The sequence below is a fragment of the Trematomus bernacchii genome, unplaced genomic scaffold, assembly GCF_902827165.1.
Source record: "Trematomus bernacchii unplaced genomic scaffold, fTreBer1.1, whole genome shotgun sequence".
Lineage (NCBI taxonomy): Eukaryota > Metazoa > Chordata > Actinopteri > Perciformes > Nototheniidae > Trematomus > Trematomus bernacchii.
In genome coordinates, this window is record NW_022987720.1 from 3,574,778 (window position 1) to 3,602,614 (window position 27,837).

Here is a 27,837-nt window from a genome sequence, read left to right on the forward strand (position 1 = left end):
GGTGATAATAACAAAACAGGGGATATTAAGGGGTAAAAAAGACCAAACTTTTCTATGAATGTTAATTCTTTAGCCACAAAAAAGCCGTCAATTATGATTTAAACAGCCAATTAATGAGCATACAGGCAAAGCATATATTAGGCTGATGGTTCCAGTAGTATACGAGAGTAGCTGACAAACAAGAGACACACCCATGCCCAAACACATTCTCTTTACATAGGCTAATTCATGATGGAGGTTAAAATATGTTGGTATCAAAATAACTGGTTCTCTGCGACAATGGATTATGATTAATGTGGCAAAGTTCCATTAGGTTTGATTGCAGCTCGTAAATCTAATAAATGTATTGGACAAGAGTGGCTGCCAAATTAAACTAATGTACCGTCTTCTTTTTTCTCCACATGGTTTTTTTCCCCGGGGCCTCCTTGACCTCTTCTGACCCCTCTGTAACTCTTCCTTCACACCTCAACAGGTAAGTGTTTTTATTTGATAATGATGAACAACTCACCACAGTTTTCTCTCAAGATCCAGAAGTTATGTGATACTTATGTGATACCAAACCAGTTTTCTTTATCACCACCTATATCTTTTTAAACTTCCGATTGACTCTTAAGAAAGCTGCTGTGACTAATTCTCTGAGCGTTTCTGATTGCTGCCATGCCCCTATGATTAATTTTGTATAGAGATATCTGGTTTAGCTGGAAGATGTGTCTCCAGGGATTGTGTTGAAATGGTGTCGTTTGTTTGGAGATATTGTGTAAAAGCGTGTTTCTCAGGTACCGTAAATGGCCCTAAGAGTTGACCTCTTGCTGTGGGAACAGAAAGTGAATGTGTGAGATCATACCCTCAGTGTTTTTGTCAAAGCTCCACCATGCAGAGCCCACAGGCGCCGTTCTGTTTCCCTCCCTCTGTCTTTGTATAACTCTCACACACACATGAATCCACAGTCGTACACACTCGGAGCGCCTTTGGTAACCACTAACCACCCGCAGAGACTCCAGTTGCTTCATAACAGCCATAAAGTGATTTCTCACTGTAGTGCGCTGACCTGATCTCACACCCTCCTGACCCGTATCACTTCTCTTCACACTGGTCCTCTTTCTCTCAGCCAGCAGCCCGTAGCCACAGCTGACCTGTCCGACCAGTCCAACCAGCCACTTCGATACCAAGATTTATGAGCCTTTTTTTTAATTATTTTAGCAGGAAAATGTTCTGTAAAGGAAGTGGAAGCTCAATTCTAGGTTTGTTAAGGATTGGGAAGTGCACACAAGGTCGGAAAAGGTGTTGAGAGTATTAATCCTGTGTGAGGCCACACCATTTTTTGTTGGGAAAGGCAGCCTTTTTTTGTTTGACCTATTTGCAGCAACCACGCACACAGTGCAAGATGTTACAAATGTTATATGAAGGGGGTTACTCAGAAATGTTTATCATAAAAGGTGTCACATTGAGCATTTAAAAAAGGCTTTGCAAATGCCTTTAAAACTGTAAAAAACGATTGCCTTTCGAAATGGAAAACAGGAATTGTATTTATGAGTTTAAAATGGACTACGACTCATTTGTTTTCAATTGACCGAGGATGTGTTTCAAGCCCCATAGCTCAGTTCAGCTCAGTTCAGAATAGTTCAACCCATGTCGGTTAAGTTTGAATGGAAGATTTGAATCAAAAGCAATAATGTTGAATAACAAAAAAAACAGTTAATAAGCAGTAAAGACTAGAGTTTATGGAAGCTTCCTGGCAAACTGTTTGGATAAAGGTCCCTTTAATACACGTCCTTCCCATTCTGATGAAGGCATCGAGAAGGTCAACGGTGAAGGTCACTATGACATCACAAACCCTGATTCAACAACTACAACATTTACTTTATTTATGTCAATGTAACATGCAACTGGAGAAGTGGCAATATTGGATTTATATGTTGTATTTCTGTGTGTGCAGATATGCATGTGTGTTATACCGGCTCTCCTGGGCTTTAGTCGTCTGAAATGAGGTTAAGTGTGTGTGTATTGTGTGTGTGTGTGTGTTAATCAAGAGTGTGTACTACTGTAGTGCTGTAGGCTACAGTCTCATCTGTGTTTCTACAGGTTATTAACTCTCTTATTCTCAACTCATTATATGAGCCTTTGGGGCGAGTAGCAGATGAACTCTCTGCTGTCTCTCTTTTCCTTCCTTTCTTAGTAATTGTAAAAGAAAATGTTACTCGTTTTTCCATGAGAACTGTGCTTATGTTGCCAGGAAGCAGTCAATCAAAACCTGATCAGACCAAAACTAACAAACAACCGCCCAGCTGTCGTCAGTTTTGGATTTCAAATAATGCCTAATCCTGATTGGCACAAGGAAACGTCACCATTTTCAAATTAAGCCCTGCCCACCTTAAACCAGTAAAGACATACAACCTAAATAAAGTACTAAAATAACAAAAATAGTTTGGCTGCAAAGTGTGTGTTTATGTATAGGACTTCCTCATGATAAAGCCGTTTCCTTTGCCTCGAAATGCCTCCAGACTGACTCAGATTAAGTTGATCAAACGGTGAGAAAAAAGTAATTAATCCATGCAATTATTTGTTATTAAAATAGATCTAGATGTGAGCCAACAGTCTTTCATCTGGGGAAATGTGCAGCTCTGTCTGGGTGCTTTAATGATGGACTGACGGTGTTGTCTAGACAAGTGGGAGGTGCAGAGATTACCTGCACTGTGACACACAGCACCCACAGATAACTATATTTATACCTTGGACTGAACGTAGGCTCTACCCATCACTTAGCTTTGTGAGATAGTGTTAATATTACGGTCTACTGACTTTTATTAAGATTCTGGAGACTGTAGAGGGTACTGTACTGAAACTGTCATAACATCTGTTGACTCACTCCACTAATGGAGGAAAAAATACACAATTTCCCATGACAATACTACCTTCTGCATTAGCTCTTCTTACCAGCAGCTACAGTATGAGGGATTTGGGTTCATAATGCAGTTTTCTTACATCAGACCATGCGTCAGACTCATGGTTCATGTTCTCCCCTCTAAATTGTTTTTGGCAGTCACCAGTGTGTCACATGCGGCCAGGACTTTTCTCTGAAGGGGTTTCCCTGGCTCTCAGAGGCTCAACTGTAACCTCTGGGTGGTGGTTTTTCATGAGATTAGAGTACAAGACATTTCTATCATTCTTAATCCGTAAAGCATTTTCTGTTCTGTTTGTACCTGTTTAGACAGTTATATTTCTTTCTTTCAAAAACATTTACTCTCTTATGATATTCAGTGTGTAGATTTCACACTATTATGTATCTTGATACTGGCTTTTTATTCATATAGCCCACTCCTACATCCTTAAAGGACCACCATTTTCCCATGAGGACCAGTTAACCTTCCCCTTGACTTTTTCTCAAAGCTTAATGATGACAACATTCTAAATCTTTATGGTCCAGCATCTAAAAATAAAAATGAAAAGCATGAAAAATGATGAAAAAAAAACGCTTTGCCAAACAAATGTTTTATTGGATAGTCAGCTTATTAACTTCACCATAACCTCCATATGTTAAAATACTAGCTAACATATTATTTGCTGAAGAAAACAGCCTGATAAAGAGTCATTTTAAAACAGGTTTCAGTGCAAAGGTTCCACAGAATCCAGCTCTAATGAAGGCTTTTCTTCCTGAGCACCTATGAAACTTAAGCCGATTTGAACACAGTCCAAGGCCCCACAGGAGGAGGAGGTGCTAGTGGAACATGAGATACAGTGGAACATGAGTTACAATGAAAAATACACAATACCTGTTATGTATGGGGCTACATTTCATGATTTCATTTCATTTTTCTCGGAAATACAACATTCTTCTTTAGCTAGGAACTGAATACATTGTGTTCTGTTATGATGTGTGTAAGGTGTACTGTTGGAGCCCTGGAGGGTGGGCTCACAGATCAGCGTAGATCCGGTGGTCCTTTGTTGTCTCCCTGCTGAAGGAGGTGGTCACTTGACTGGATTTAGCCTGCCTGTGTGCACAGATGGACAAACATGCTGCTACAAGTACATGCATGCAAAGACAAGCACATGTATAGCAAATCACAGAGTGAAATGCACACCCAGACACTTGGACGCCTGTGCACAGATGTACAGTAAACACACACATACCTGTGAGCGGCCTCCCAGACGCATGCATGCAGACAGACAGACAGGCATGAAGACCAGCTACACACACACACACACACACACACTCACATACACATACAGTGGGAAACTCCCTACTGTGTTGGCGCTACGCCGGTGGGTGGCCGCGACCGGTGGCCTTTGGCTCTGAGTCCGAGGTGGGCTGCGAGTTTGTGTTCCAGCCCCCTACACTCAGAAACACAAAGACAGGCTGTGTTTGAGAAAAAAGAGACGGGACGATTACATGACGGGGTTCAGAAAGAGGGAAAGAAATGTTGAAACGGTGAGATTTGAGATGGACAAACAAAGAAAGGCTAGTTAAGGAGAGATGATTCAAGATGAAGAGCGATGAGACAAAGGGATGGAGGGAGAGACAGATGCAGAGAAGGAAGGAGGGAGAGAAGTGGACGGACCCCACTTTCAAACTTTTGACGGCTTGTGGGAGGAACTCTATTTCTGATTGGTGTGTGTGTTTGGATACAGTTGTGTTTGGATAGTCTTGTCGCGTTATATAGTTAATCACAGCGTAACAAACATGAACTCCCCCTTTGTTTATATTACTCTGTGTGGGTGTGTTCCACTCAGACGCTCTATTTTGAGTTGTTCTAGTGTGTGTGTGTGTGTCTGGGTGTCTGTGCTCCCCATTACATCCATGGTTTGTCCGTAATGTGCCTTGAAACCTCGGTGTGTGACGCCTGGGAGACGGCGCTGCCAGCTGGTCTGGCCGGCAGCTGCTGATCTGGATTCTGCCCTTAAGTCCCTCTCTAACGGCATGACTTGCTCTGGGAGCTGTTCTTGGATCAGGATGAGGGAAAGCAAGCCAGCGGGGCGGAAAGAGGTTGCAGACAAGAATCTGTGTGTGTGCGTGTTTGTGAATTAAAGCTGGTCTCAGTCCAGCATTTAAAGGAGGCTTGTACTGGGTTTATGCACCGCTATCAGCCAGGATAAGAGGGATGAACTCGGAATAACAAACATTTTTGCATGGTGTGTGTCGGTGTGTGTGTGTGTGTGTGTCGGTGTGTGTGTGTGTGTGTGTGTGTGTGTGTGTGTGACAGCTCACAGCTGTAGATGGCAAAATGCCAGCCCCAAAGTCAGCCTCTATTGTCCGAGTAACGGTCGGCCTGCCGTCTGCCCAATCAGCATAATTTACTCTGTCTCCCACTCCCGCTGTCTTTTTGTGTCTCTAACACTTTCTCCCTCTCTCTCTCTCTCCCGTTCAGTTTGTCCATTTGCCTCTTTCTAACTTCTGCACTTCAACACTTTCTACTTTTATGTTTATGTTGCCCTCTTCTTCTTTTAATACATTCTGTTTTTAGCGCTGTGTTTATTAGACAGTTTCTGTTGGAGCCCACTCTCACACACATACATGATGGGTGAGGGCCACACACACATTGGCTGTTCTGCGCAGCTGCTGCTACTGTTATTTCACACATCCTGGTTTTTATTAGAGTTTTCCTCTCGCTTCTGTTCCTGTTAAAAGGCTTTTTACATGTAAATACATGGCGTGTAATACTCACACCTCTTAGCAGGCCGTAAGCCGGCACATGCTGAAAAAACACCCTTTCTCTCACTCTTTTTTTACATCTCGGTGACCATTCATTTCATGAATAGTTTTTCTATGTTTTTGTCACGTTTCTGCCTCACATGCAGAAAGAACTAGCACCTGTAGAAAAGGCCCCAGTGGGGTTTTGGTTGGCGTGTTGCCAGATTGGACTCCTGGTGGGTTGCCAGATTGGCTGTCAGCACATTAGATGAACTTTGTCTGAGTGACCGGAGTGACTTTAGATTCAGCAGGTCTCTGCCCCAGAAGTAGAGCTCGATCTGTGTTAGAAATGAATCTGAAACTATTTAAAAGCGTGGCCTGGAGGGAGTTATTTGTTTGAATTGTTTTTTAATAAATACAGCACGCATAAAAATGTTGGTTACACATCATTATAGTGCGGCAGTAACCACTTTCTTCCCACATATCTTTCATGCACACTTGAGCCTATCATGACATATGCCCTAAAACCCAGGGCTTTACTACAGAAGTCCTGTAATTTTTTATATAAATGTACTTAAATCATACGATGAAATATATACCAAATCTGTAATATAAGCAGTCCCTAAGCATGCATCCATAATGTATATGGATGACCAAGTGACCCGTGCAGTTGGACTTTAAACACTGAATGTTAGGCCAGCAGCTCTCATAAAGAGCAGTGACAGCTGAGGAGCTGTTGAGAAATTGTATTCAGCGCAGACTCTTCTGGAATATCACGGTGGGAGGTCGCTGTTGAATAGACACACGTGTGCTTTGTCAGCATGACGCTGGCTGTTTTCACAACGCTGCACGCATGTGACACAGAATCCAGTTGGAGTTCCATGTTAATACACACAGGCAGAGATGCCATCACGTGTGCAGGAAGACCGACACCTCAGAGTCTTTTGATAGACATCTAAAAGTAGAGTTTATGGTGTGTGTGTGTGTGTGTGTTAATATGTGAGACCTGTATGTCCACATCAGCTTGTTTACAGAGTTTGTATTCTTGTGTGAGCATGTTAGATAAAACTGACATTATGCTTTCCTAGGAAACAGCTGCTTGTCAAACTATAGAACGAACTTGTCACCGGTAGAAAGAAAACACTCCCACACTCTCTCCAACGGCACAGTCCTACCTGTGGGATTTAAAAACAGGTTCAGCAACATGTCAGAATTACACAACACAGTTTAAGACATTGTTGCAATGACAAACATGCTGCCGGGCAGTTTATAAACACACTAAGGGAACACCTTTTGAACATTGCGCTAGACTCTGCTCATAATCAATCACAACACTCAATATTTAAACTGTTGATAACCCACGCTGAGTCGCTGAGTGGATGCTCTTTATCTGTACAGTGTTTTATTTACATGGCGATACGCAGGTTTGTTGGTTCACTCGGGGTAAAACACTTAACTCGTATCATAAGAGGCTTCATACTTGTGCAGTATTGAGAGTATTTAAATAAATGTTTGCATTTAAAGTGGATATGTAACCTTAAATATACATCAACCGCAGTCCTATTCATGTACTTTGAGTTTTCCCTTTCTGTATATGATTTTATAAATACCATAGTCTGCGGGAAAACTCCAATGCATATGCAATCCACATCTGGCCTCAGGTCTGCTTGAAACACTCCTGCACTCAGGCAACACTGATCAGGAATGCACATTCGACCGCACCCTTTCTCCTCTTTAACCACTGGACGCAGGCATGTGTGTGTGTCACTGTTTATGTGTGTGTGAATGCCCTGCTGCTCAGATTACCTGAGTTCATTTGTCTTGTAAGCTATAGTGCCGCTCCTTCGTCAAACTTTTATTCTTCTCATGCTGTGGCATAGCCTCATTGCTCTCTCTTCCTCTTTCCATCCTCCTCCTTCCTTCTCAGCCATACAAAGACTAACAGAGACAAGGCCTCTCACCTCATTAATCTGTAGCATGAACACATGAAGCACGCTACCCATATGATCACACACATACTGGAAGACGTGCACACGACAGGCCTCTCTGCTGGACTCGGCTGTTCAACAGATGTGGCTCAAATTCACATGGAGTCTGTTCTTTTATGGTGAAGATGGTGCATTTGTTAAATAAGTATGTGTAGGAATTAAACCCAGCATTCTCTAGCTTAGCGCAAGAACGTTGAAAAACACACTTTTGTCCAACTTAAAGCCGCACTTAAGCTTGAAGTCAGCTGCTGCCGTGGGGTCAGGGGTTAGGAGTCAGAGGTCAATACCCGCTTGAATTTTTTGCTTTGTCTCTCTGCATAAACTCATGACTCTTAGGTACACACAGGCACACATATTCACACACACACACACACACACTCTTAATTGCATACATTGCAGGAGGGGGGTCCCAGAATGGTGCACCTAGCTAAGCCGACAGCTTCAGGAGAGGAGGATGGAAGTCACACACACACACTGAAACACACACATACACAGAGTGCTTTCTGCTGGAATAATAGATGTTGGAATAAAGGGGCACGTGGCCAGAGGAATGAGGGGATTTGTCTTCAAACCAGAGTGAATTGACAAGAGTTGACTCCAGGGGTTTGGACAGGATTAGTTGCTGTCTTACAACTCAACACAGGACCGACCCTGTGTGTTTATGTTTCTGTGTGTGTGTGTGTGTGTGTGTGTGTGTTTATGTTTCTGTGTGTCTGCCCTCTAAAGGGTTGTTCCAGAAAGGTCAAATATAGGCCTTGAGTGTTTGAAATAGCAGTTATTTCCTTATTTTCTGGATAATTAAACTTTTCAGTGAGGACCCGGGGCTACACTGACCAACAGATACGAAAAAACTTCTGAGAGGAATTTCAGTCTGATGCTGTCCCCTTGTGGTCAGATGTAGCAATTACACTTCAACGAGGCAAGCTTTAAAACGTGTGTGCATATTCTATTTCAAACTGTGTTAAACCACTAAGCTTAAATGTTGACTTAAACTAGTCCAAAAGCACATAAACAAATCAGTATTAACAACATGTATCATTTGTTTGGCCTCATGTGTAAGAACTGGGCTGGAATATTTTATGAAAATGTAACAAAGGAAAGTAAAGATTAGGTAAACAAGAACATATAACCAGCATTAGAAGGCTGTTGCTGGGATACCGGCCCTGCCCTGGAGGTGTGTGTGTGTGTGTGTGTGTGTGTGTGTGTGTGTGTGTGTGTGTGTGTGTGTGTGTGTGTGTGTGTGTGTGTGTGTGTGTGTGTGTGTGTGTGTGTGTGTGTGTGTGTGTGTGTGTGTGTGTGTGTGTGTGTGTGTGTGTGTGTGTGTGTGTGTGTGTGTGTGTGTGTGTGTGTGTGTGTGTGTGTGTGTGTGTGTGTCACTTATCGTCCTTATCCATTATCAGGTGGATTAGTCACTGTATTTCTCCTTCATCTCCTTCCTCCTTACACTGTTGTTCGATCGAGTTTTCATAACGTGAACCCTTTTAAAAAGTAGCCAAGTACACATTTGTTTAAGACCTGCTTTTTGTTTAGCTTGTTTTGTTATTTTAGCTTTGTATCTGCATTTCATGTCCGTTGTTTTGTCTTCTACTTGGCATTTAGGCGTTGGTTCTAAAGCACTTTGCGACACCTGGATTATTGTTATAATAGGGAAAGTCTTTCTTTTGTTTTGAGGTGTATCAGACGTGCATACATATTCCCAACAATAATGATTTAAGGTCGACCTCGCCCTTCCCCTAAAACCTCCCATCATTCTTAGTGGCAGCTTAAGTGCATCTTGCCACCATATGAGGTTACTCTATGGACTCTTGTGACCTTATTGGGGCTCAGATGGCTAACTGAGTGAGTTGTACCACACACACACTTATTCACACCGCAGTGTATGCAAATTGTTACTTGTGGTTAACATTGCTCTTTGAGGCCACACACCACACAACACATGCAAGTGCTTTACATTAATCGTATCCCACACACACAAATCATGCCGTTTCTGCGATATACCACATAAACACACATGGAAATCAGAGTCTCTTGAGAATAACTGTCAGTGTGAATGACGCATCACCTTTTTGCAAAGCCTCATGGGAGTCTGAAGAGGCCTACACTCTTTAATACATGCACTCAAGGTAGAGAAACACAATTTAAAATACCTCTCAGTTAACTGCTCAGCTCTTATTTTCTTTATTAATCCTATTAAAGCATGTGACTGCAGAGGGACTGGCAGTGAAGGACAACTGTAGGGCATGTTCAAATAAAATGTGAGCTTCCAGCTTCTTAAAAGCTGTTTTTATGGAAACGTGTAGAAAATAGTTAAAAAAAACTTTAATTTGAGGGTCACATTTTGCTCTCACTAACATAACTTGGATTTGAATCAACTAAATTAGCTGATATAATATATTTTAAGCAAGGATGGGTAACAATACATTCCATAAAGTTCTGTATTATGGAATAGCAAAACAAAAGGGATAAGGAGCATGATAAATGATGCTGCCAGTGGAGGTGAAGGCTCAGCTCTCAGTCAAAGAGAGGTCAGGGTTCAGAGTTTGTAGCCTTAAAGGTCACACAGCAGACAGGAGGGGACAGCAGATAATGCTGTCTTTAGTTTAGTGTCAAGATAAGAATAGGATGCAGTGCACCAGCTCAGGAAAGCCCTTTTAAAGATGTGACAATTCAGCCAATCAATGTCTGTGCAAGTGTTTTCATCAGGGCAAAACTATCAAAGGCATTCCGTAGTTTTTTCCATTTTGTACAGCAGGCCTCGCCTCCATTTACTGTAAACACTACTATCCTTTATTTACACATTGTATGATAAAGTTACACCAGACTTGCAAGGTCACTCTCATCTGTATGGAAAGTAACTATAGAAAACACATTGGATAAGTACACACATTATACATAGATACACTGTGTGTGTGTGTGTGTGTGTGTGTGTGTGTGTGTGTGTGTGTGTGTGTGTGTGTGTGTGTGTGTGTGTGTGTGTGTGTGTGTGTGTGTGTGTGTGTGTGTGTGTGTGTGTGTGTGTGTGTGTGTGTGTGTGTGTGTGTGTGTGTGTGTGTGTGTGTGTGTGTGTGTGTGTGTGTGTGTGTGTGGAAGAGGCCCTCCTCACCCGTCCAAAAAAATTCCATCAACTCCTGCAGGCACTAATATAGAACGCACAGTACCACACACACACACACACACACACACACACCGCAAAGCATACTTTTCTTGACTTACATTACTTCCCTGAAGGTGTACACATTTTTCACTGTAGTGTCCTGTGTCCATTGAACTATATCTGAACCTATAAACAACATAACAGAATTTCTTTCATATTGATTTGAAGTACAATGGGGAAACTAGTTTTGTTTTCAAAAAGACAAGCTGATATTTGTGTCCAAAAACTGGCCATTGTCAGAAACACCCACACGTAGACACGATCTTAAACTCCCTTATAACTGTCACAGTAAACGCAGGTTGCTGTCTGGTAATAAAAGCCTTCCGCTGTGGAGAATTTGAACCCCTGTGTTTAACTGGCTCTGTGAATGTGTCACCGCTGAGAGACACAGTCTGTGAAACTGTACTTACTGGGATTTGGAATTTGGCAGACACCCTCAGCCAAGGCTTTTGTCTTTTTTTCTGGCCCCAGAAAAAAAAAAGACAGTTGTGGACACGTGGATGCACTGACTGCTGCTTCTGTGTGTTGGCTATGTGTTACATCCAGGTAGACTTACTTATCCACTATTTGTACCCTTTGTGTCTGGTCAGTGTGTATCGATGTCAAGCGGTGCAGGCCTCTGATGTCTGATTGGGTTACTTGGCAACCAGATCTCATGTCCCTATCTCCTGTCTGAGTCACGCAATAGGTGACAGTGTGTCGAGTGTGTTTATGTATGTGTGTTAGCTCCAAGGTGAAATGTATACCTTTCCTTTTAGTTTTAGCAGGAGATATCATTTGGTTGGCTCAGAAAGTTCTCCTTTTATTTGGAGTAAAATTACAGGATTTCTTTTTTTTTTTTCAGTGTCAGAGGTTTTACCTGTGGTTCGTCTCATTCACAGTATCCACTTTGCGAGTTTCTACTTGTTACTTTTTACTCACTGTAACTTTTAATTGTATCTGATTTCATGTAATTTAGCTTTAATTACGACAGGAGCTTAAATTTAATCCGGAACTGTCTGGTCTTGTGTTTACTTTGTCTCTTATCGTGTGTGAGAGGAATGTCGCAAACTGACTTTGTGACCTGTAAAGTCTGTTTTCAGCTTGTTTACGGTCTGCATTGTTCCACTGAAATTCACTGCCACATATTCTAATGATAAAATCATAGGTTGATGTTTTTTCTGTTATATACCCACCTGCTTGATTGTACATATTGCCTGGGTCCTAGTGTCTGGTGCTGAAATGTGCTTATGAAATGACTGTTAACTTAGAGTAAAGCAATTTAGAATTGAATTCCAACACGAGGAAAGAAAATGACCAGTAATGCAGTTTATCAGCCGACATACTGTACTTTTATATATACCATAGTACTCTATAATGTATTCTAGAATTCTATATTCTCAACCGGGTAAGGGGCTGAAAAAATATGGTAAACAAAACAAAAAATCACAACCATAAAATCAATTCCTAAGGTCAAAAAATGACGGATTGTTCCCTCAAAGACCAAATATTTATTTCACGTCATAATTAGGCAATATAAATAGGCTAAGCTGTCAGGTGAAATCTTTCAAAGAGTAATCTTTCAATTCTCTTCTGACCAGAAGCAGCCAACCTAAAGCTGTTGGATGTCCTCTTTACCACGACAGATATCAGATTGAACATATTGATTGTTGCCACTGCTGTCTTTTTCTTTGTGTGGAGCTTTAAGGGAATGAAAACAAGGAGATTTATGAAAAGGAAGTGAGGTGGGGGTTGAAGCAGGATGCTGACCTCTTATGATGACCTGGGACTCTCCAATTCCCTTCGGGGGTGATGGTACTAAAAGGGATTCTCTTCCTGAAAAGAGGAAATCAATAGACTAAACTGGACTGTCTATTTTTGTGCCCTATATGTGTTGTAGCTTGGCTTCCATGTTGGCTTTGTTCTTGTGAATTCAATAGTTTTTCATCAAGCTATTAACATCTTGCCCTTTGCAGATGTATTCACTTGTTTTCATTTCATGCTTTCCACAGCCCCTTTATAGCTGCACAGTAGAATATTGCATGTGAATTATTAAAGGACTGCGGCCTTATGTGTCATCAATGCGAACACAGGTCTTAAAATATATATCTGTGTGTTTTCGTTGCATGTTCGTAAGTCAAGCAGGGACATCAGTAGCAGGCAGTTGTCCCTTTGTGTAAACAGCAAGTGCTGATGTAGTGCATTTCCCCTCTAAAGGGAAAAAGAAAATGAGGTTGGGGACCTGTCAGAGCGAGGGGGGGGGGGGGTTAAGTCTAGGTTTACACCACACAAATCTGGGATCACCTTTCAGCAGTGTAATAGATCCTTAAAAAGGAGATCCAAATAAAAAGTTATAGGTTTAAATCAGTGAAGTTCCTGTAATTTTCTTTAATCGCGGTTGCAGAAACGGGGATTGATTCTGGGTTATTGAGTGAGTGAGATACTTTTGCCTTAAACACACATGTGCGCACACACACACCAGTGGTTTATTGTCACACCTTGGTGGTCACACACCCTCTGTGGTTACACTTGGGTGGGAAAGTGGAAAGCTCCACCTCCCCAGCACACTTGAAGTGCCTCATAAAGTCTTTGTTTTTGTCCTCGAGGGCCTCTGCGTCCTATTTTAGCCTACTAAACTATATGTTGGGCAGCTAAATACGTGTTCTGTTTTATGTTTAACAGAAGAAAAGAATGCAAATGAAAAACCAGAACCACTTCAGTGCAATCTTTCAATGTTTCGGTGGGTGTTTTCGTCACCCCTTCGTCAAGCCATGTTTGTTGACGTCTTAAGGTGCTCTAAATGTGTTGTTTAACCAGTTGCTTTTACCACCTCAGACAGAATGTGAGCCACAGTAATGTTTCAAGCACGTCCTGAAACCGTCTTAAAATGAGGTTGTTCCTCTGTATATGTTCTTGTCATGTATCTACTTAAAACTGGCAGTACAAATGTCTTTCAGTTGAAACACGACATGCAATTAATACTAGCAATACCTGAGAGGGGTTAAACACTGTGTCTTTGTCCCAGGAGCACCTGAGGGACTAGGTTGACGAGGAAAGTAAACAAAAGGATATGAAGGTGGGGGGGGGGGAAAGGTGTTGGAAGGAGGGAGGGAAGAGTGGTTGCCATGCCGGCAAACTAGTATATGGGAGGGGCAGAGATCAGCGATCGCAGAAAACTGAGAGAAACAGGGAGGCAGGGAAAAAGAAAGGGACGGGCTGACTCGTATTTCAGCACCGTGGCTCCTAGGGTTGGGCGTAAACCTAACCCTACAGTGACAACACACACAGTCAACCCTCGTAGCCAGTCACACACTGACCAAGTTCAGGGAATCCTCACAGGCACATGCTTCTTATCAGCTGGTGTGTGTCACGCCGTGTGTGTTATCCTTGCTTTATCACTTGTGCTGATCAGCTCATTCAGATCCAGACGGCTGTCAACACCTGGACTACTTTTCAAAACATCAGCCTACTTTGCATACTTTTTTCCACACAGGTAGAGGAAGGAGAAGAAACAGTTGACAAGAAGTTGGATCATTTTGGAAACCCTGAGAGGCAGCGTCATCTCTGCACTTTGGCATATCCACCACTTGCATACATTATAGAGGATCCATATTTGGAACTTGTGGCGGGAGGACTTCATGTGTGAGTGGTCATGTAACTTTATCACGCTGGGAATAGACCCAGGGCTGCCGACACCTCGTCACCTCTTGGTCTGGCATGGCGCTGAGATGATACAAGTCAGCTGGTGTGTTTGCTAACAACTGGAGATAACAACACTCAAGGGCACTCATGGTTGTAAACAACAACTGCCGAATTTCGGTGAATTTAAAGTCATTTGAAAATCTCTCTCCACCCTGTCATGCACCACCAAGGAATAACAGCCAACTGTGAGTGTGCACATACAAGTGTGTGTATCTGAGTGTGTGCCGCTGAGGGGCGGTGATTTTCCAGATTGCTGGATTGCCTAATTACCCCGTTCGGGTTTGGGAATCACGCCCAGAGTCTTCAAACACAAAGGAAGAAAAGAGAGGAAAACAGATGATTTAGGTCTGGCTTTCTGCTTGTGACACAGAGATTAATTGAAGGAGAAAGACGCTGGAAGTTAAGGCTGTCCGGAGTCATGATGTGGAAGTGTGCGACCAAAGTGAAGAAAAACTGGGTTATAACTGAACCTGGAATTAATATTAAGCTTAACATGGAGTCTGAATAGTTTGAAGCATTTTTGCACATGTGCAGACTTGGATGCTGTGTTCAGAAATGTTTGGAATCTCTGGATCTGGACTTAGTGAATATCTACAAACCAAGCAAAGGATCTACACCTGAGGATTATTTTTCCAGGTAAGACAAACATCGGGCCGTGTTAGATTTCCTGTCCCTGAAAGAGGATGAGAGGGGAAAGGAGGTCTTCGTCCTTTCGCAAGGAGAAACCGGCGGGCATGTCCCGGGCTCTCAGCTGGCTGAGCGTGTCCACTCTGTCCCGCCAGAGCAGACGCATCTTCCACAGCCAAAACAACCTCCACGCTGTCCACCACCGTCAACCGCACTCGCACTCGCACACTCGCCTTCATGCTGCAGTCAGAGACGAGGATGATGATGACGATGACAACTGGGTTTACCAGCCTCAACACAAAAGAGGTGAGACCAGGGATTGCAATGAAGAGATGACCCATGTCATTGTTTATCAGATCGTTTTTGCTCTAAACATTCTCCGGTCGTCAGAAAACGTTTGCACCCTGGTTTGTTTCTTCCAGTTGATGCACAAACCACATGGTCATTTTGGCTTGGCTGCATCACAACTTGTCACAATGCTCTGAGCTCATGTTGAATGGTTTTCTGTTCTCGCTCTCAGCCCGGAAACCAGTGATTGACTTGTTTACATGCACAAGCAAGGAAATAAGTGGTTCACTGTCTTTTTATGGCCCCTTGTTCTCCGACTCCCTGGCACTTCCTGGTCGCTGGAGGGGCGAGCGGGATTGTTAGGGGGTCAAGGGGCATTTTGTGTGCATGATAGGTAAACAAGGATGCGCGGGGCCCGGAAGCAAGTGATGTCACAGGCTGGTGGCGATGTGAGCTGCTTTGTGCCAGGGAGAGAGGCATGCATAGCTCAGCATTCAGACCAAGCCATTATACTGGAGAGTAATCTGTTTTCTTCATTAATATTCCTGGTTTATATTTGGACGTCATCTTGACTGAGGTAGGACTGCCGTTTATACTTCTCTCAGTACCTCAGGGGTGTTGTGTTCCCTGGTTAGGCTCATATTTTATTGAATAGTTCATTAGTTGTGTGTGTATTTTGTCAGTGGTGTCCGTAGGGCTTTGTGGACAATGGTTGTAACTGTAGCTGAAATGGAAAAAGACACCGATGCTGCACTGTAGTCTCACAACTTTCTTCATTAACTCTGACCCATACTTGTCCTCATCTCCAGTGTCACGTCTCTTTCAGCGACACTCAAATCAGCAAAGACTGCAGGCGCTCCATCACAAATGTATTGAAATTACTCAGGGAGGTCTCAGCTTCCAAAAGCAAATATTGAAGCTTGGACACCGTGTAGCAGAACATCCCAATGCACAGTAGCTTTAGGTCATGGTACATAATGTGCTGAACTACATGTTTTCATGTCTCCATGTTCATACGCAGAGTTCTGATACTGTACCTCTTTGGGGCTGATCTCATTTTAGCATCATGAAACTGCTGTTTACTTCTTATAGTTAGTTATTTACCTAGTTCTCAAAGACTAGCTACTTCAATATGAGTTGCTCTTATGGCCTAACAGGACTGTGGAGATTGTTGCTGTTGTCGTGGTTTATTTCATAAATCGGCTTGGTGTGTCCGGGCCTTAAACCTTCTTGGTCACTCTGTCACCTCTGAGCCCGCCCCGTCCTAAAACAGCTCAGGTCACACATGGCTGGGATGCTTTGAAGTCCTCACATTTTTCTCAAAGTCAAAGGGGGAGAGCTGCCACCCTTAAAAACTGATAGTTTGCATGTTATCTACTTTCAATTGGTCTAGATTTTTTTTTAATTAAATATTCTCTTTATCTCAAAGCAACATATGGGTTTAGATATTTTGAATATGCTTATAAATATCAGACACATTATGAAGATTCAGCAATACAACCAATTGCTCAGGCACATAAACATATACAAATATATGGCTTTTAAAATAAACACAAATGTATGAATTAAGTCCATCAACATTACTTATTAGTCATGCATCATGTACTATACTCCCAGTTATACCTCTGTTTAATTTGTTATCTTCCTTATTTAAAAAATGCCTTCATGTAGTAAATCTTTTATGTCCTTCATTGGTGATCACTTTTAATTTAAAAGCGTGACTTTCTTTATTGATTTTTCTGTAGATAAAATTAGGAAACAGATTTAAAGTGGTACATTTCAATCACGGTAATTGATAATTTACTTGTTATATCTTAGAATAAAGGAAGGGGAGTGTTTATTGATTTTGTTGTAGGAGCTAACAGCATGACTTGTAGAAGAAGAGACGAGTGGATTTGTTTTTCAGAGACTGATGTTCTCCTACTGTGATTTCTTTCCCGCTCACACACCCTATCTTTTTTTCTTTTTTTCTTTCCGTCTCTCTGTCTTACACAGTATATGTCTTTTTATAGCTAATTATAGCCTAGAGGCAGTGTCAGAGACAGGTCAATACAAAACGATTCCATCCATAGCTCACACACAAGCATACACACACATTCTGTATGCATGCACAGTGCACACCACACAAGAGGAAACATCTAATAAGAATACTTCTCTAGTCGGAACCTGAAGTACTTATAACATCTGGATCTGGCTTCCACACGCCTGCCAGGACCCATTACAAGACACATGGGCAGCCGTGCACCGTGCCTGTGTTTTTAAATATAGCCCTAAATTGAGTGCCTGTGGCTTCAAACCCTGCAATTCTGACGCAGCCGCCAGCTTGACTGGTTGGGTGTTTGCCTCGGTTGCCAAGGAAACGGGTGTGCGAGTGAGTGTTTCCTGCTGTGGTTCAGTTTGACTTTGCTATTGGGACAACGCTGAACCAATCATGTGTAAGAGGGCCGCCTGGTACACAAGCTGCTATTGGCTGACCTGGTGACATCCTGATTTGAGGTGGATGAAAAAATACTGGGGCGTGACTCGGATTGCAAACAAATAAATACAAAAAAATGAAAATATTTGTGTAGTATAATCCATATTAAAGATAATAATGAAATACTTTGAAACTGCAACCTTGGACTTCCACTGTCAGTTTAAAGGTACAAAGAAAAGGCAAATACTTAGCACTTATTACAATACTTTACCATACATAGCTTATATTCAATATGTATGGAAACATTGGTACACATGTGTTTTCTGGTGGCCAGCAGAGGAAATGTCCTGATCATAAAGCCAGTAGGTGGTAACAATTAAATAAAGAGGAAAAAAAGTGATTTTATTATCACACATTTTTCTCTGCCTTTTCCACTATCAACTTCCACTGTCTCTTCTCCTGTCTCTCTCTTTCCTCACATACAGTATCCACAGACACCTCATGACCTAATCAATCTCCTCAATCAAACCCATTGATCTCCCCTATGTGGCCTTACGTCTGAATAAATCAGCGTGCAGGCATGATGGCTGTTCAGAGAGGCCAAGTCAAGAAATAGACCGGACAGTGGGGCCCCGCCAGGCTGCTGCTGAGGCCCCTCAGTCTTTCTGAGTCTGAATCCTTGTCTGGCAGCTGGGCATCTGAGCTCTACATGATTACTTTACGGCTTCTTACAGTGTATGTTGTTTATGTGCTCTGTACAGAAAGTCACCATATGAAACGAACTCGATGACTCTCATTCTAATTCATTCATCCATCGTTGGCAAGTAGAAGTGCTCCGTGTTAACATGTGCAAGTACAGAGATTGGAGGATTTAGGAGATTTTTCTCTGATGTATTTTTATATATCGACAGTTCCAATATGTGGTTTACATTTCTTACTTTGATTTGACCATTGAGGGCAACAACATATTAACCTAAATATTTAACACACCTTGGCACACCAGTGTCGTGGCAGCTAGAATCAGAATCGGGTCTCACTGTTTATGTATTAAGGCTGTATGGAAAGGTTATTTTAGGACATATTAGTCTGTGTGAGAGGCATATTGAAATTTGAGAGGACTTTTGTACACACACACACACACACACACACACACACACACACACACACACACACACACACACACACACACCAATATTGCAATAGACTCATCATGATTATGTAGTCCATGTGTAAATCCAGATTAGCAGATGATAATTCGCTGTAGGGGGAGATGGGCTGTATAAACCAGCAAGGCCTCATTAAGAGACAGACATGGACATCTGATGATGTGGCCCGCAGCCCAGGGTGTACACACACTTATGCTGTTCACACAAACATATATGTTAACACTCATCATACATGTATTCAAAACTTGAAGGAAAGCCATGAAAATAGTAAACTTTTCTAATCAGCTTTTTCTCTCTGTTTTTCTCCTATGTGCTGACATTGATGTGGTGATTTTCAGGTAAGTCGCATATTTTTCTTACTGACCCACATAACCTCTCTTTATGTCTCTACTAGATGATCCCAGATCAGACTTACTGTATACTGAAAACCCCTACAAAGCCTGCCACACATCACAGCTTGTATTTACGCATTAACTCATGTTTCCCACTTAATGTTTCTGACTCTCATCACCCACCTTTTCTGTATCATATGCATCCTATTATCTTTGTGTTATGGGATCTAATCCCTGAATGCCCTAATGATGAGTAGGAGAGTTAGAGGAAAAACAAGTGATTATGTTTGTGAACATGATGTCAGTTTGAAGGGGGATAGAGATTAGGGTTTATGTTGATAGGATGCACTGATGTTGTCCCAACCCAATCCTGAGGTAAGAGATTATATTCACATATATAGGATCTGTGGTGATGTCATGGGAAACGTTTTCGACCAATTTTATTACAACGCCAATCATGTTTTTTCTCTGAGTTTCCTTTAATCATTATTGATAAACCTGTTTTATCTGAGAGCCCTGTTTGCCTCATATTTCCAATTTGAAGTTCCTTCCTATCGCGTGACTAACTGTTCATGCTACCAAAGTGCCATGTTTGCTACAACTAGCTTAGTCCTTATCTGCGTGTGTTATTTTATTTTATCTTGCACTGACACAAAGCTCACAGCGGACGGTAACAACATGTCGTGTTTGTGCTGCTCAGATACGATAGAAGATGTGTAACACTCTGAGTTACTGACTGATATTTGGGATAAGATACTGTAATGAAACGGGGCCATTCACGCGATCCAGCCCTCATGACAGTGTTTTACTTGTAGCTAAAGACTGTATTTTGAAGAATGACAATAGTGGTCAGTGAGACTGCCATTTAACCAGAAGACCTGTTGCCACCTAGTCTAGTGCTGCAATGTCCTTGAAGGCCGTTTGTATCCTTGTAAGTGTCTTTATCCAAGTTTCTATCCAAATGTAACAACATTTAAAAGAAAAATGAGAGAGGGACTTAAAATATGACGTTTAACATTACATTACATTTCATTTAGCTGACGCTTTTATCCAAAGCGACTTACAATTACCAATTACAGGGACATTCTCCCTGGAGTAACTAAGGGCTAAGTGCCTTACTCAAGGGCACACTAGTGGTGGAGTTCCAGGCGGGATTTGAACTCACAACCTTCCGATCTTCAGCACATCTCACTTTTAAGTCACATGCTTGATGTTTGTCATACTGAATTTACACATTTGTTTCCATTGCACTTTGCCACATTTGACTTTTCAAATCAGTAGCTGGCCCTCATAAGTAGATGTTGTTTTATAATTAAGTAAATGTCATACATTACGCTGCTGTCAACATGATTGGTTAAGAAAAGGGAAGAAATTCCACCTCCTTGGTTTTACCACTTCAGCTCAGTGAGAGCAGTGATTAGGCCGACCTCAAGTGTTTCACAGTCAAGGGTTTGCTGCGAAATGTTGTAAGTTAAAGCCATTTTTGGCAATACCACATCCAATTAAGGTGTAGGTTTAATTAAGTCAGGTTTTATTGTCTGGTTAAGTGGGTCTATTCAGGGATTTGTGTGTTAGTTTTTTCAGCTTAGTTTTTTGGCATCCGTATGTTATGCACTTTATGCTCTTGCCGAGGGCATACATCAGTTTTACACAGATACGCTAAGAATGCCATGCTGAGAAGAAAAATACAACCGGTTTATAAAGTCAGGTTTTAAAGTAAAAAAACAAAGGTGAAGGAAATGGGCAAGTAAAGTAATAAAAACACTGGGAAAACCAAATACCAAGGCAACTGTACCACAAACATAAATGCACACAAACACACACAAAAATGCCAATTAGCCCGTAATTGGTGACATCTGGTTCGAGGCAGACGTGTCATCATAACACGCCAGCCATACTGGGGTTGGGATTAACATGGTTATAACACTCGCACATGCACACAAACACTTGGATCGTGCATCATATACAAATGTAACCTCTGTGCAGGGTTAACATGCATATACATACATACATATACATACCCTAACAAAAATATCTGCTTGCGACACCAACCAGTGTTTTATCAGAATCAGAATCAGAAACAGGTTTATTGCCAGGTAGGTTCACACATACGAGGAATTTGACTTGATGTCATGGTGCAGCAATAAAATATAAAACAAGAAATCTAATATAAAACAAAAAATCTTTGAGGACACCGTAATAAAATCAAGTTAAATAGCAATAAAATAAAGCAGTGATTTACATGGAAATAGAATGCTATGAATGAATTATAGGATATAAAATATGAAATATGAAACAAGAAATATGTGCAGTAAGCAGTATGAACATTGTGTGCATTAATGTAATGCATATAGAGACTACGTTGTGGCTGAGGTAAGTGTCAGTGGGGGGGCCGGGCCTTGTTTAAGAGGCCGGTAGCGGAGGGGAAGAAACTGTTCAGGTGGCGAGAGGTTTTGGTCCTGATGGAGCGCAGCCTCCTGCCAGAGGGGAGGGGGGGGTGAACAGTTTGTGTCCAGGGTGGGAGGGGTCGGCCACTATCTTCCCTGCCCGCCTCAGGGTTCTGGAGGTGTTTCGGTGTCTGACCAACAGACCTGATAAAGAGACATAGGTCAAACTTTCTATTAAGCCTTGACTATCATATATGATAAGTACCTACATAAAGGATTATATTCCTGGTAATTATGACACTTTAAGTCTTTACCATGCTTCCTGATGACATATAGTGTGGTTATGGGGATTTACTGTTGCAGACAACGAATGAGGTAAAGGTTATATTGTTGTGAAGATGGTGGTACTAAACGATATGGATGGAGTCATGACACCTACATGCTCAGAAAGTAAAGCATACCATAGTTTCTGAATGTGCTTTTTTGAAATGCGGTTATCTATAATACAGGATAAATATTGGTTTCAGAATAATGAGTTTTAGGTCACCATAAATTGTCACCAGGTGCTCTGGCAGGCCGAGTTTGGTTAGTGCGTAATAATCAGTGAATAAAAAATAAAACCAGCCCACTCATAATGAGCTAAACTGTTACCCAGCTCAGTTTATCGGTACTTTATAGCTTTTTAAATGGGGCTTAAGTGTTTTTTTTACCTTTTTAAGCTTCACCAACCCTTTAAGCAGTAACCAACTGTGTTTTTGCTGTGTAAGAGAAAAGCCATTACAGAGGCTCATTGGAAATCAATGGCGTTTTGTATTCAGTCCAGAGAATGCCAAACTTTACTTTGACACATTTGTCCTATCGACACTGTGTTCGTCGGGTCACTTAACAGCAAAAGGCAAAAAGCATTTGGACCTGATAGTGTTTCCAAAGACTTTAAATTAGTCCGTTTTTGTCTCCCAATCCCTTGAGTCGCTGCTGGCGATTCATGGCGACCGCACGGGGGGTTTGGGGATGCACCGAGGTTGTAGCATGCTCCTGATAACAAACAGTTGAATTGTGGGGATTAAAGCGATTATCTCTGATCAGCGCACAATGGGTCGACCTCATGCCGGGGCCCCCTGCCTCTCTCTGAACTGCTGAGTGCACAGATCCTCTACAATCACAATCCTCGACAAGGCTTGTGCTCTGTGTGTTTGTGTATTTTAGTTTTATTGCCCACCCTAATAAGAGAATATGTATATTTGAATGACTTAACACATTTGTTCAGTTTTGTATCTGCATTACGGACACCAATCATGGGATCAGCTTAAACAGTTTTAGATTGAGGCTGGGCTTCTGGGTCGATACCTCTCAACACTGATGGGGCGGAGAGATGAGGTGGGGGGGGGGGGGGGTCAGCGTGGTACAGAGGCATTCACAGATGCAGGGAGAGAGAGAGGAGAAGCAGAGCGAGGGGGTCGTGAAGCAGTTTCCTGCGGTGTAGAAGTTGGCTAACTGCCACTAAGAGTGTGCGCATATATGTGTGTGTGTGAGGAGGGGAGTGAGAGAGGGAGGGAGATGGCGAGAGAGGCACCGGGAGAGAGGAGTGTATGTGTCGGGATCCGTGCGTCCGTGTGTGAACGCTTTCCCCGAGCGGTGTAGAGGGGGAGAGGAAAGGAGGGCGAGAAAGAAGGAAAGAAACCGGGATTTGCTTCTCATTTATAAATTGGACTTTAAGTGGAGAGCCATGTTCTGTATAAAAGGTAAGTGTGTGTGTGTGTGTGTTACATGAATGTGTTTGCATCACTTTCATGAGTGTGTGGGACTTTTCCCGCAGACTTTCTGAGACAAAGAAAAGTTGAACTCCATCCCTCTCCTCTGTGTGGAAAAGTAATTTCTGTCACAGCGGCTTCCTCCTACACAATGTCCTTCCTCATGTGTTTTTCTTTAGTGAACGAAGCCCTCCTTCTTTCTCTCTTTAATCATCTTTTCCCTTTGTTCTTTTTCCCCCCTTAAATTCGTTGAGGTTCGCTGACTTTAATCCACCTCTTCTTTATTTCTCTGTCTATTTAGTTTCTGATCTTCTTCCTAGTTGCTCTCTCATTCTTGACATCAAAAGAGCTTCCAATATTGAACCTTCTATGGTGAGCTTTGCTTTATTTTGGACAGTCATTTAGCGGAGACGAGTAACATGTGAGTGTTTGCGTGTCTGAGAGTGTGTTGTCCACAGTAACAGCTGGCGAAGCAGCAGTTGTTGGGCTGCTGTCCTGCAGAGTGTGTGGCCATGTGTTGGCTATTTCTTGACAATGTGAAAGAGTGATAAGGGGGGCATTTTTTCCTCTTTTACTGGCAACCCCATTTTGCATTTGTGTATCTTCTCCCACACTGATTCATTGCTTGGCTATATAACTGTATACTCAATCTATGACTGCATGACTCTGGTATGACCCCAGATCTTCCATCTTTGTTTTATACTTGCACTGTTTTCACCATCAGCTTTGTATTCATGTTGAAACTATGAAGTTGATATGATACTGTTGTCCTAAAGGAAAACAGTATATCTGGAGTTGGCTTCTATTGCGTGTTGGTCTTTTTCTCTTGAGAAATGCATGTTGATGCAATAACAACGTGGTCTTTATGTGTTCAAAATCTCTGTTCAAAAGCACTCTTGGGATTTTGAATATCATTAAATGTGAAGAAGATGCACAAAAGTTTCCGAAAAAAAGTAAAAATGAAAAGACAACAATGTTTATTATTCTGGAAAGTCAACAATAAATATGTTGACAAGCGGTTGTCTTGTTCAAATCCAATTCTTCAAATTCAGAAAACAACATAGGATTTGGAAAACATGTGTAGTTTATAAGTTGAGAATTGTGTTAGAACTCCAGGCTTGCAGATGTAGTACAATGAAGACCAGCATGGTGCTCAGCTGTGTCTTAGTCCAAACTGCTTTTGTTGTGTCTCAGAAATGAGGAGATCATCCCTCTTGTGAAACCACAGTATTTTATTTTTCTGTAGCCTGAAGATTTATTGCCTCCAAAAATGAGCTAATATAAAGTGAACACTGCAACTCTTTGTGGCAATATCTCAGTTTATCAGCTGTACTCAATTATTTATGTTGTCAGTAACACCGTTTCCACACTATGTCACACTGGTCAAACTGGGAATATGGAGAGAAACAGATGTGCGGTTTTGGTTGGAGGGAAAAGTATTTTAACATTTTACAACTAGATGTTTAACTTCCTGTAGTTGAAGTTGTGTGTTTTTATTCTGACCTACCAACCTAAGGTAGCAGGAAGGTATTTCCACTCACACATTTTCGCATTGCCCTGCAGAAATACTACTATGTAAAAAGTGTATCGTCTTTCTCAAATCAGGCTAGACATTTCTTCTATTAGCCGCACTTCCAGTTTGGGTTTCCAGCTGCAGAAGATATGAAAAAATGACCCAGATATGTGCAATAAACCGACCTGTAGATTACTCTACGTCGGTTGGCAGTTACAGAACGTCTGCTTATGTTATGATTTAAACAAGTCCCCTCAGTGTGGGTTGCCAACTCTGCAGCAGATGTGACACATTTTCAGTTTGTATTCCTCCACATCCAGCTGCGGCCAGAGTGGATTCTCATCTGTTTTGACCACACACTCCCCCCCACCCCCCTCTTCCGCAGTAAAGCCTTGCATTTTAGAGTAAGCCCTTTTGCTTGCTGGCCAGACCACTTGGTGTGGCTTTTGGTATGTTGCATAAGTCATTACTGCTCTCCAGCTCCACTCCAGTAGAATATTGTAGCCCAGAAATGAGACATTAGCTGGGACTGAGCAGGGATTAGTTGGAGTAATTTTGGAAAAACTTGTTCTGACTCAAACTGGAGGTTTCCTGCAGTGTGACAGATATAGAAATCCAACATTTCTGGGCACGTTAGTGAGTGTAAGCCCTGTAGAGCCAACATATTGCAGAGCATTCATCCCACCTCACCGTTGAGAGGTCAGTCCAGGCCAGCTCGGGCCTTGTCCAATCTGGAAGAACACGTCTTTGACTGAGGGAAACTCGTGTTTCCTGGTTTGCAGTTCAATAGGATATGTGAGCTTTATAGTGGCTTCAGATGTTTTGGTTGCGGACAGCAGTTGAGGGGGAAGTGCAGATGTTGCGATCGAGCCATACACAGATGTTTAGTTGATGAAGTGTGCAATTGGACAGTGGCCTGAACCATCATGCAGCTGGAAGACGTTTGCTGTAATTAAGACATAATACAAAGTATTCTAAGCTCTTAACATTTGTAAGTAACTAACGTTAGAAATAACTGAAGACAGAGAGCACACTCACTACACAGCAGCCCGCAGTTTAATAAAATAATTAACGGGTAATTAATGATATAATCTCCTGCTAGGGATGTATGTAATTTTAAGTGGTAAAGTAACGGTCAACTCAGCTGAAAATGAGAAGCTGTTACCTGAATGTCCACAACACAGGAACCCTTGTTCCAGCCGTGGTGTGTGTGTGTGTGTGTGTGTGTGTGTGTGTGTGTGTGTGTGTGTGTGTGTGTGTGTGTGTGTGTGTGTGTGTGTGTGTGTGTGTGTGTGTGTGTGTGTGTGTGTGTGTGTGTGTGTGTGTGTGTGTGTTGTGTGTGTGTGTGTGTGTGGTGTGTGTTTGTGTGTTGTGTGTGTGTGTTTGTTGTGTGTGTGTGTGTGTGTGTTGAAAATCTGTCCATTTTACAGGACCTATATTTGGTCTGAGATTGAAAGAGACACTGATTTGTATAGTGATGTTTGCGAGCGGCTGTGTATGCGACCTGCACATGTGTGTGAATTGAATTCCAGGAGTGTGTGTGTGTGTGTGTACCTTCCTCACACTCTTGGGAAGGCAGCAGGAGCTCGGTGTGGTTTCTCTCCAGGGCTGCCGTGCTACATTCGGCCCACAGGGCAGTGACCCACATAGCTATATGTGTAAACCTATATTTAACCTCAACTCCTTCTTGGCATTTCACTTAGGATTCTCACTACCTATAGAGCACATACACATCGGATTAGACCGGACTTTTCATAGTGTAGCAAGTTAATGACAGAAATGGCTAAGTGGTTAACATACAAAAAGGCTTTTATCTTATATTTTCGTAGAGTTTAGAGTTAATTCCAATAGTTTTATATTGGCATGTGTGCTACCACATACTTGTTGGGTTTGATCATTCTTAAAAGTATATTGGACATACCTAAAGTCTATATTCATGGCTTCAAGTATAACAAAAGCCATTGCATTATTTTGCAACATTTCAAGGCAATAACATTTCATCATGTTTAATGTATTTGCAAAAAGCTCAATTACAGGTGCTTCAGATTTTTTGGAATATGCGCAACTGAAAAAGCAGATGACAGATCTTTTTCTAGCAACCCAATTAAAGTTACTTTAGTCCCCTAATAACCAATGCACCTGTGCTGTGTGTCTGGAGAGACTCTAACCCCTCGACCCGAGGCTGACCCCACTACCTGCCCTCTGGCCTTGTGGGTAGTGGTGTTGATGGATGTTCTCACACTCAATGTGTCAGGCTGCTTATCTCCAGTGGAGGGGAAGAGTCGGAGCAGGGAGGACAGGAGAGAGGTGTGAAATGAAGACCGCAAAATAAGTGTTTCAAGTGTGATTACATTCAAAGATGGAACATTTATACAAAACCAAAGTCAAGCCCAGCTGTATGTTACTTTCTGGACCTGCATCCATCATATTTACCACTGAAAGTACTTGGATCTTAGGATTATAGACTGTGGAATTTAGTTTGTCAGTTTAAAGAAATGTATGGCTAATTAATTAATGTGTGGATTTGCTTATCAGTAGATATTCAGTTTTATATATATCCAACTATCCTGTTATCTTTAAGTTATTGTTCATGGATTAGTTAGCTAATTAGATTTAGTTCTAGCAGAAGTTCTTGAACCTCATGTTAAAGTATGACAAACTTTAAACTATTTTCTGAAACCTCCACAATAATTACAGTACAGTAAATATATTCACACTTTGTAAATGGCATGGCACTTTAAGGGGAAACTCAGAACAAGATGTGGACCCCTGTTAAGAAGTCAAGCTCTTCCAAAAGAAGAAGAGATGTCTGTTCTTGACAGGTAAACAATAGATGGTGACGTTCCAACCAGTGGACCTTTTGTCCTCTGAAATGTGTTGACAAAACAATGGCTTTTTGAGACAGTAA

The 27,837-nt window shown here is 41.9% G+C and overlaps 1 protein-coding gene across 7 annotated transcripts in view; it reads left to right on the forward strand.

Moving 5' to 3' along the window:
- Nucleotides 1–27,837, forward strand: part of nhsl1b (NHS-like 1b) — a 102,261-nt gene that overhangs the window by 24,723 nt on the left and 49,701 nt on the right. Inside the window, exon 1 of one of the 7 annotated variants that reach the window (XM_034144078.1) lies at nt 14,062–15,382. The exons of 3 other annotated variants lie outside the window; for them this stretch is intronic. In XM_034144078.1, the coding sequence (XP_033999969.1) occupies nt 15,133–15,382 (250 nt within the window). In that variant the 5' untranslated portion in view covers nt 14,062–15,132. Of the gene's footprint in view, nt 1–14,061; nt 15,383–19,266; nt 19,285–23,310; nt 23,408–27,837 lie in introns of those variants that run through there. 3 more of the 7 variants (XM_034144070.1, XM_034144076.1, XM_034144074.1) reach the window with 3 other exon arrangements.